This window comes from Astatotilapia calliptera, chromosome 23 (genome assembly GCF_900246225.1).
Source record: "Astatotilapia calliptera chromosome 23, fAstCal1.2, whole genome shotgun sequence".
NCBI classification, from domain to species: Eukaryota; Metazoa; Chordata; class Actinopteri; order Cichliformes; family Cichlidae; genus Astatotilapia; species Astatotilapia calliptera.
Genome location: NC_039323.1, coordinates 28,662,554 through 28,673,013, shown reverse-complemented (window position 1 = coordinate 28,673,013; position 10,460 = coordinate 28,662,554). Strand labels below are relative to the sequence as shown.

General features: G+C 44.0%; 2 protein-coding genes across 2 annotated transcripts; both read left to right on the top strand.

Moving 5' to 3' along the window:
- Nucleotides 1-2,340: 2,340 nt before the first annotated feature.
- LOC113016541 (uncharacterized) lies at nt 2,341-5,665 on the top strand. Its single transcript, XM_026159442.1, has 2 exons — nt 2,341-2,719; nt 2,962-5,665. Exon 2 carries the CDS (start codon nt 3,125-3,127, stop codon nt 5,663-5,665), a length of 2,541 nt encoding a protein of 846 aa, XP_026015227.1. The 5' UTR covers nt 2,341-2,719; nt 2,962-3,124.
- A 57-nt stretch (nt 5,666-5,722) lies between these two features.
- LOC113015562 (uncharacterized) lies at nt 5,723-9,657 on the top strand. Its single transcript, XM_026157570.1, has 2 exons — nt 5,723-9,368; nt 9,611-9,657. The coding sequence occupies exon 1, from the start codon at nt 5,774-5,776 to the stop codon at nt 7,208-7,210; it is 1,437 nt and encodes a 478-aa protein (XP_026013355.1). The 5' UTR covers nt 5,723-5,773; the 3' UTR covers nt 7,211-9,368; nt 9,611-9,657.
- The last annotated feature ends 803 nt before the right edge of the window (nt 9,658-10,460 follow it).

Here is a 10,460-nt window from a genome sequence, read left to right as displayed (position 1 = left end):
TAGATGTATTTGTACATTTGTCAAATGTTCCCATTTGTATTAAAAACCAATGCATGAAAACTAGAGAAAAAAACAATATACAGTAGTATGTGGCTCTTTCTTCTCATGGTGCTGGTGAAGTTGTCAAATGTCACTTTGTTTTATAGCTATCAATAAACAAAATCTGCCATCTCAATGCTGGGCATCGTCATAATCATCAGAGGCCTGTATATGATGACACGTGGCAATTTTAAGTTGCGGCATCACCTTTGTCCATACATCAGTTGTATGTACAGTAAATATGTTTTTTATTTTTTTTATTTTAAAGAAATCTCTGATTAAATAAATACTAAGTGCTACTTATAAGTAAATAAGAAAGACGTACTTTCGTTGTTCGATTCAAAAAAGTCCAAAAATTAAAGACTTCAATCGTCAGGCCCAGCCAATCAAAATAAAATGGCCAACCAGCTACTTTCCTTTGAATCCAGGACTGGAAACATCATAAAAGGCACACTTACACACACAGTGACACACAGATGCACAAACCCCTCCTTAACTCCAAGTCATGCCATTCTTCAGCACACAGTCATGCTTCATCCCCTACTGTGGATGAGTGTGTTGGCATGAAAGTTTGATTTATCCTCGTAATATCCATCAGGTCAGTGGGACCTTGGGAAGGCTCGGCCATAAAATCAGGGCTCTGGCTGGGCCTTTTTAATACAGTCTCTGTAAAATGGCTGAAGGTCAATGGCACTCTCACTCAATCAGATAGAAACAGACTTTTAGGAGTGATAATCAGGAATCACTGTTGTTGCATTAAAGTTGGACAGATACACTGCGGTAACACTGCTCTGAATAAAAGATGTTTGTTCACCTGTGAGACGACGACCGTAGGATGTTACACAACAGAAACTCAGCTATTAGAGAAAGATGTGCCCCCCATGGAGATGTCATTACTCTGAGGTAAAAGGTATCAGTTCTATAGTAGGAACACAGTAAAAGTTGTCAGCTCTGCTGGAGAAAAAGTCAGTCACAGAAATGACTCGGAGTAAAATGCTATGCAGTAAAAACACTGAATAAGATCTCTGTTTTCCGGTAGAAGCACAGCAGCTCAATTTTAAGGGAGGTTTTATTTCTTCTTACACATTCTAAAATCTACATCTTGTATGTGTCATGTCTGCAAAAAGAGATCAGCTTATGAAAACAGATCATCACCAGGCTGCAGATCATGTACTCTGTAATACACAGTAAGCCTCAGCAATCCTTACACATAACACAGGGGCATCAGTCTCGGCTGAGCCTTTCTGAATGGTTGAAGATTTGATGTTGCACGCTGTATCAAACTAAAGTCCAAATAGGTGACCTTCTTATCTGATTTATCTGACCATTGCAAAAATACTGCCAGATGTTGGCTCAACAATTGTCAAGCTTTACCTGACCAACAATAAGACAGTGCAGACAAGCATGATAAACTGAACGCTTGAAAGTGAGGCAGAGTATTGGGACAAATACCTGGAACTATCCATCAGGAACTGTCATTCATCTTAGAAGTGTAGAAACCTCATGGATAAGAGGTGAAAACATCCAGTTATCTTCATTTCAAGTATTCAAGACTACCATGACCTGAATGACTGAGAACCTTCACAGATTGCTCTTCTTGAAGATCTACGCAAACACAATGAGATTTACATAACAGGATTTTAATCAGCAAAACCTCAAAGTAATAGTAATAATAATAATAATACATTTTATTTAAATAGCGCCTTTCAAAGCACCCAAGGACACTGTACAACAGATAAAAACTGGAAATATACACAATGATAAAAATAGAAGATAAAAGTTAAAACATACAGAAATTTAAGAATAGGCAATTTTAAACAGATGAGTTTTGAGGGTGGACTTAAAAAGAGAGAATGAACTAATATTTCTGAGGTCCGGGGGTAGGGAATTCCAAAGTCAAGGGGCAGAGCAGCTAAAGGCCCTCCCTCCCATTGTGATCAGACGAGCAGAGGGAACAGAGAGAGAAAGAGAAGATGAAGATCTGAGGCAGCGGGATGGGAGCTTCATCTGTAATAAGTCAGAGAGGTACGGTGGAGAGAGAGAATGAATAGCCTTGAATGTATACAGAATTATTTTAAAATGGATGCGAAATTTGACCGGGAGCCAGTGAAGTTGCTTCAGGATTGGGGAGATGTGGTGGGTAGAAGAAGTCCTAGTAATAATACGGGCAGCAGAGTTCTGGACACGTTGGAGCTTGTTGATAGATTTTTGTGTAAGGCCAAATAATAATGAGTTGCAGTAGTCAATTCTAGAGATAACAAGATTATGGATGAGAATGGCAGTGGCGTCAGGTGTGAGGAAGGGGCGGAGGCGATTAATGTTACGGAGTTGGAAATATGCTGCACGTGTAATATTGTTGATATGTGAGTTAAAGGATAATGTGCTATCGAGAATTGTGATGCCTCAAAGGCATTTATTTCATTTATCTTTAATGTTTGCTTAAAGTAATTCTTTTGTATGTATTTAAGTTAGAAAGAACAGTAAAAAGAGTTAAAAATGTTAAGAAGCTTTAATTTTGAAGGTGAACTTGCTAATAACCTCACTTCCTGGTGGGCTACCTGTATTGCTTCATTTCCTGTTTAATTCCTCTTCCTGGATCTCTAAGAGGGAGAGTGACATGCGGTCTTGCTCTGAGACTTATCCACAGCCATCCACTTGGGAACATTGTTCAGGCAACGCCGTAAGTGTATATATTTCATGATGAAGGTGTTAAAAAGGCATAAATAGCGGTATTTGTTAAAAATTATATTTTGTTTGTGATTCATGGAGGTTGATTTGTACATGTTAAAAAAGGCAGTTTTGATGATCATTGCTGTTGCTAAAGCTAACACGAAGGTGTAAGGTCACATTTTGAGTTATTTCGTGATGCAATATTTATGTAAACGATCATTTTTTCTATTCTGTATTTCTTTTCAACTACAGTTTTCACCGCTTGTCAAATGAAGATTCTGAGTAAAAGGTCAACTCTACTCGGACTCGTGTATTCATTGACAGAGGTTTAGCTTGGTGTTTGATCGGAGTTGCTACACTCTGCAACAGAACACTACAGTGAAAAGGCGGCACTCGATGGTCCTACGTGTTCGTGATGGCAGCAAGCAACAAGTCATCGGTATCAAATACCAGGAGCAACGTGACATCAGCATCATCTGTAAGTGCGGCTCGCGCCAGAGCTAAAGCAGAAGCTGCTAAGGTACGAGCATCATATGCTAGCCAGGAGGCTAAATTAAAATTGGAAAAGGCTGCTAGAGAAGCAGAAAGGAAAACTAGAGAAGCTCAAAATCAGTTGGAAGCCGCTAGAATTGATACAGAGCTGGAAGTGCTAACATTAAATCGTGAAGCAGACGCAGCCATCGCTGAAGCACAGGTGTTAGAAGATGTAGCAGAAATGCATGGAAATGTAGAAAATGTGAAATCTGAGTCAGAAGACAGGCTTAGATTGCAACGTACTAGTGAATATGTTTGCTCTCAAAATGATCAGAATCGGTCTACCTTTGCACCAGTATCTGTCCCACCTGTTAAATCTGTAGACCGTGCAGAATCACAAGACAGTTTCAGAACATGGCATCCACCTGTAAGCTTAGCGGAATTCCAACATAGCAATAGCAAGCCCAAGCCCGAAGTGGATAATAATGGGACGCATCCACCCACAACAAACCTGTCTAAACTGACCAGAGCTGAATTGAAGACCGACGTCGAAAGAACAAACTCTCGCACGTATATAGGTGCTCAATCACAAACACCCCGGCATATGCTTCCAGTGAGCGTGTCACAACCACCAGACCCTCTGGCACAATATTTGGCGCGACGTGATCTCGTTACGTCAGGACTGTACCAATTTGATGATAAGCCAGAGAATTTCCGTGCATGGCGGTCCTCATTCACTAATGCTGTGGCTGAGGTTCAACTTACAGAAACACAAGAATTAGACCTCATGACCAAATGGTTAGGAAAAGAGTCTGGACAGCAAATAAGATGCATACGCTCAGTGCATGTGAATAATGCTGGTTTGGCTCTGCTCAAGGCATGGGAGAGGCTGAATGACTGCTATGGTGCCCCTGAGATGATCGAGCAGTCACTGTTTCAGAGACTTGACAGTTTTCCAAAAATTGCAGCCAAAGATCACATCAGATTACGTGAACTTGGGGATTTGCTTATGGAGATACAAGGCGCCAAGGAGGATGGATACCTCACTGGGCTGTCATATCTAGACACTTCCAGAGGTATTGGACCCATAGTAGACAAGCTCCCATATGGGCTCCAGGAGAAGTGGGTGTCATCTGGGTCGTGGTACAAAGAAGAGAATAAGGGCTGCTTCCCTCCCTTTAGTTACTTTTGTAACTTTGTCTGTCATGAGGCAAAGAAGCGAAATGACCCCAGCTTTATTCGTCAAAGCAACGGCGCAAACCCCACAAAACCAGAAAGATTACCTATGAAGAGCTTTAACACCAACAAGTCTATCGCGGTTCACAAAACAGATGTCTCTACAATCAACGACGACCCTAACAAGAACTGCCCATTGCACAATAAACCTCACTCACTTAAAAAATGCAGGACATTCAGAAACAAGCCCATCGATGACAGGAAGGCCTTTCTAAAACAGAAAGGAATATGCTTCAAGTGTTGTTCTTCAACTTCACATGTTGCCAAAGACTGCAAATCTTCCGTGAAATGCTTAGAGTGTGAAAGCATCTATCATGATGCAGCCATGCACCCTGGCCCACAACCTCAACTCACCAAGGCTCCTCCACCACCACAAGAGAACGGCGGGGAGGGAGAAGATGACTCTAATGTAACTGATGTTAGAACCAGCTGCACAGAGGTTTGTGGCCCCGGCCAGTGGGGTCGTTCTTGCTCTAAGATCTGCCTTGCAAAGGTCTACCCCAAACATTCAAAACACAAAGCCATTAAAGCTTATGTAATTCTGGACGACCAGAGCAATCGCTCATTAGCCAGGCCAGAGTTCTTTGAGCTGTTTGGTGTGGAGAACGAACCACTCTTATACCATCTCAGAACATGCTCCGGTGTCATCGAAACGTATGGCAGAAAGGCAGAAGGATTCCAGATAGAGTCGTTGAACGGCAACGTGCTCATACCTCTTCCACCACTCCTTGAGTGCCCTGAAATCCCTAACAATCGAGCTGAAATCCCAACACCAGGTGCTGTTTTGCATCATCCTCATCTCCACCATATAGCCAAACACATCCCCGATCTAGACCCAGAAGCAGAGATACTCCTGCTGCTCGGGAGAGACGTGCTTAGAGCACACAAGGTCAGGCAGCAAGTTAACGGGCCACACAACGCTCCCTTTGCACAACGTCTCGATCTAGGCTGGGTGGTGATAGGGGAGGTGTGCCTAGGTAATGTGCATAAGCCAACGGTGGACACATTCAAGACCCATGTGGTAGACAGCGGTCGCCATTCCATATTTCAGCCCTGTGCAAGTTTCATGCATGTCAAAGAAATGCAGCCAAGCTTCAGCAAGTCTAACAAAATGCCAGAGAGGATGCTAGGACACACAGTGTTTAACCAATCTGAACATGATAACAAACCTGCTCCATCAATAGAAGACATCCTCTTCCTAGAGATCATGGATACAAATGTCCACAGAGATGACACTGGTAGTTGAGTTGCTCCATTGCCGTTCAAGGAGCCACGGCAACCTTTGCCAAATAATAAAGAGCATGCGGTTAAGAGGTTTGAATCCTTGCAACGCCAATTCAGGAAGAAACCTGAGATGCAGAAGCAATATGTGGCATTCATGGAGAAGATCATTGCCAACGGTCACTCAGAGGTGGCATCACCCTTGAGGGAAGATGAAGAGTGCTGGTTTCTTCCATCATTCGGGGTATACCACCCACAAAAGCCCAACCAAATCAGGGTGGTTTTCGATTCCAGCGCTCAGTACTGCGGGGTCTCCCTCAATGACGTGCTTCTGACTGGTCCCGACCTCAACAATTCTCTCTTGGGCGTCCTTCTACGCTTTCGAAGGGAGAGAGTAGCTATCCTCGCCGACATCCAACAAATGTTTCACTGCTTTTTGGTTCATGAAAGGCACCGCAACTACCTCCGGTTTTTGTGGTATGAGGACAACGACCTCACCAAGGCAGTTATCGACTACCGCATGAGGGTTCATGTCTTTGGCAACTCACCATCTCCGGCTGTGGCCATCTATGGTCTGCGAAGAGCCATTGCTGAAGGTGCCCAGAAGTACAGTGCCGACACAATGAAATTTGTGGAAAGGCACTTTTACGTGGATGATGGCTTGGTGTCTCTCCCATCTGAAGCAGAAGCAATCAACCTTCTCCAACAGACTCAGGCTTCACTTGCTGAATCAAACCTCCGCTTGCACAAGTTTGTGTCGAACAGTCCAGCAGTCACTGGAGCTTTCCCGCCAGAAGATTGTGTCCCGCTCATCAAGGATCTGGATTTGAGTGGGGAGACAGCACCCATGCAGCGCAGCCTGGGTTTGCTTTGGGAGATCAGAAAAGACACATTTACATTCTCTGCATCAACTATTATCAAACCTTTCACTCGACGTGGAGTCCTCTCCACCGTCAATAGTGTTTTTGATCCGATGGGTATGCTGGCACCTGTCACAATCCAGGGACGAGCTCTTCTTAGGGAACTTAGTTCGGAACTGACTGACTGGGATGCACCTCTCCCAGAAGACAAGCTGAAGAAATGGGAAACTTGGAGAGATTCTCTTCAAGTCCTAAAGGAGCTTCATGTGCCACGTGCATACACATCAACCTCGCTCACCAAAGCTGTGCGCACAGAGTTGTTTGTATTCTCAGATGCCTCAACTATGGCCATTGGGGCTATCGCTTACTTGAGAGCCATCCAGGAGGATGGAAAAGTGGAAGTAGGATTTGTTATGGGCAAAGCCAAATTAGCACCCCAGTCTGAACCAACAATCCCGAGGCTCGAACTCTGCGCTGCTGTCCTTGCAGTAGAAATGGCGGATCTCATCCGGGAGGAGCTGGATCTGAAATTGGATGCTGTCAGGTGGTACTCGGGTACATTTGTAATACGACAAAACGCTTCTACACATATGTCCATAACAGAGTCCAACGTATCCGACATTCTACCAGACCAGAACAATGGCATTATGTGTGCACGGAAGAAAACCCTGCGGACCATGCATCCAGATCTCTGCCTGCATCCCATCTGACCCAGAGTTCTTGGTTCACCGGACCTTCATTCCTGCATCAGTTATCTGCAGAAACAACACAAACCAGTGAGACGTTTGAGCTCATCGACCCGGGAAATGACTCAGAGATTCGACTGCAGGTACGCACCTACACTACTCATCTGAAGGAACCTGTACTTACCCCTGATCGCTTTCGCCGTTTCTCCACCTTTACCTCTCTACGGCGAGCTGTGGCTTTCCTTATCCATGTGGCAAGATCTCACAAACATTCAAACCAAAACAGCAGGTGTACAGGATGGCACACATGCCGCTTACCTCGTACTGTGGGTGAAATAGCTCAAGCGAAACATGTCATTCTGCAAGTAGCACAAAGGCCAGCCTTAGCCAAGGAACTGTCGGCCCTCCAAGCAAACAAAGTGGTGCCCACAAACAGCCCGTTGCATAAACTCAGTCCAACTTTGGAGAGTAGTCTCATCTGCGTTGGAGGCAGACTGAAACATTCTCAACTAACGTGTGAAGAAAAGAACCCAGTAATCCTACCCAAGGACAGCTACGTTTCCTTACTGCTTGTACAACATCACCATGAGCAGGTGAGACATCAGGGTCGACATCTCACAGAAGGTGCAGTAAGGGCAGCTGGACTGTGGATTTTGGGTGGTAAGCGACTAATCAATTCAGTCCTACACAAATGCGTAATCTGCCGGAAGCTGCGTGGGAGACCGGAAGAACAACGTATGGCTGACTTACCGCCGGAACGTCTCAAGGTTTGCCCTCCCTTCACATACGTGGGGCTTGACGTCTTTGGACCTTGGTCTGTTGTAGCCAGACGCACTAGAGGAGGACAGGCAGAGAGCAAACGGTGGGCCATGATGTTTAGTTGTTTGAGTTCAAGGGCCGTCCACATTGAGTCTATGGACACATCTAGCTGTATAAATGCTCTCAGGCGGTTCTTCGCTCTCAGAGGCCCTGCAAAGGAACTTCAGTCTGATTGTGGGACCAACTTCATTGGAGCTAGCAAGGAGTTGGAGATGGGTAATACTGTACAGGGGTACCGTCCACATTGAGTCTATGGACACATCTAGCTGTATAAATGCTCTCAGGCGGTTCTTCGCTCTCAGAGGCCCTGCAAAGGAACTTCAGTCTGATTGTGGGACCAACTTCATTGGAGCTAGCAAGGAGTTGGAGATGGGTAATACTGTACAGGGGTACCTCAGCAGGCAAGGATGTAGCTGGAACTTCAGACCTCCACATGCTTCCCACATGGGAGGCTCATGGGAACGGATGATTGGTGTTGCCAGGAGAATCCTTGATTCAATGCTCTTGCAGCAAAAGAGCCGCCTGACCCATGAAGTGCTGTCAACACTAATGGCAGAAATTACAGCTATCATCAATGCACGTCCACTCCTACCTGTGTCTACAGACCCAAACCAACCTTTCATTCTTTCACCAGCCATGCTCCTCACACAGAAATCAGGAGTTCCACCTTCTCCAGGAGATTTCACAGACAAGGACCTCTTCACAAAACAATGGAGGCAAGTTCAAGCGCTCGCAAACCAGTTTTGGGCCCGTTGGAGCAAAGAATACTTACCATCCTTACAACAAAGACAAAAATGGACAGTGACACGCAGAAACCTTCAAGTTGGGGATCTGGTCCTCCTCAGGGACAAGCAGACCATCCGTAACTACTGGCCCATGGCCATAGTCACAGCAACCTTTCCTGGGAAGGATGGACATGTGAGAAAGGTTGAAGTAAAAACGACCGACCAAGGTGACACAAGAACCTTCCTTAGGCCAGTTGCAGAAGTAGTTCTTCTTCTGCCTAAGGACTGATTTAAGGACTGTTGTTTGGACTCATTCAAGTTCATAGTGGCCTCACACAGGCCAGGCGGGGAGTGTGATGCCTCAAAGGCATTTATTTCATTTATCTTTAATGTTTGCTTAAAGTAATTCTTTTGTATGTATTTAAGTTAGAAAGAACAGTAAAAAGAGTTAAAAATGTTAAGAAGCTTTAATTTTGAAGGTGAACTTGCTAATAACCTCACTTCCTGGTGGGCTACCTGTATTGCTTCATTTCCTGTTTAATTCCTCTTCCTGGATCTCTAAGAGGGAGAGTGACATGCGGTCTTGCTCTGAGACTTATCCACAGCCATCCACTTGGGAACATTGTTCAGGCAACGCCGTAAGTGTATATATTTCATGATGAAGGTGTTAAAAAGGCATAAATAGCGGTATTTGTTAAAAATTATATTTTGTTTGTGATTCATGGAGGTTGATTTGTACATGTTAAAAAAGGCAGTTTTGATGATCATTGCTGTTGCTAAAGCTAACATGAAGGTGTAAGGTCACATTTTGAGTTATTTCGTGATGCAATATTTATGTAAACGATCATTTTTTCTATTCTGTATTTCTTTTCAACTACAGTTTTCACCGCTTGTCAAATGAAGATTCTGAGTAAAAGGTCAACTCTACTCGGACTCGTGTATTCATTGACAGAGGTTTAGCTTGGTGTTTGATCGGAGTTGCTACACTCTGCAACAGAACACTACAAGAATGACACCCAAGCTTTTCACAGAGGGAGAGATAGGGACCAGCGAGTTATTGATGGTGAGAGAGAAATTGTTAATTCTGGATAGCAGTCGTTTAGTGCCAACCAGAAGGAGTTCCGATTTATTGCTGTTGAGTTTAAGAAAGTTGGAGGAGAACCAAGAATTAAGTTCAGCTAGACAGAGGATGAGGGAGGGTGGAGGAAGAGTAGAGTTAGGTTTGGTAGAGAGATAGAGCTGGGTGTCACTAGATCATAAATAAAGCATATTTTTGTATCAACTTTTGATGCATTCACATAACAGATAGGACCAGGTGCCAGTTTGCAGATCTATATATGCCCATTTAACATTTATACCTGTATATTTTCATCATCTCTTTTCTCAAGGTCTTCCTCCTCCGCCACTACTCTCTGCTCCCTCATTTCCAGGATGTTCTTTCTGCTCACCTCAAGCCTCATCTTCTATGGTGAAGTCAGGGCTCTAATGCACAAAACCATGCATAAATATACTTATTTACCCCCAATATTCTTGATGTCAGCAGATTACACATGCAACCCTTCTGTATCTGTGCCGCTATCAACGAGCCAGCTAAACAACAACAACAGCTGGTTATAAGCTAACATTATGCCAGCTAATATCAGGCTTGAGTGTCCTAAAAATCTCACTTTTTCTGTGGTAAAAAGTTTAATTACATTCTCACGTCATATGAAATTTTATTCACTAAGTGT

What these genes read in the sequence shown, in the direction of transcription:
- LOC113016541 (XM_026159442.1), top strand. Translation starts at nt 3,125, where the DNA reads ATGGCAGCAAGCAACAAGTCATCGGTATCAAATACCAGGAGCAACGTG.
- LOC113015562 (XM_026157570.1), top strand. Translation starts at nt 5,774, where the DNA reads ATGCAGAAGCAATATGTGGCATTCATGGAGAAGATCATTGCCAACGGT.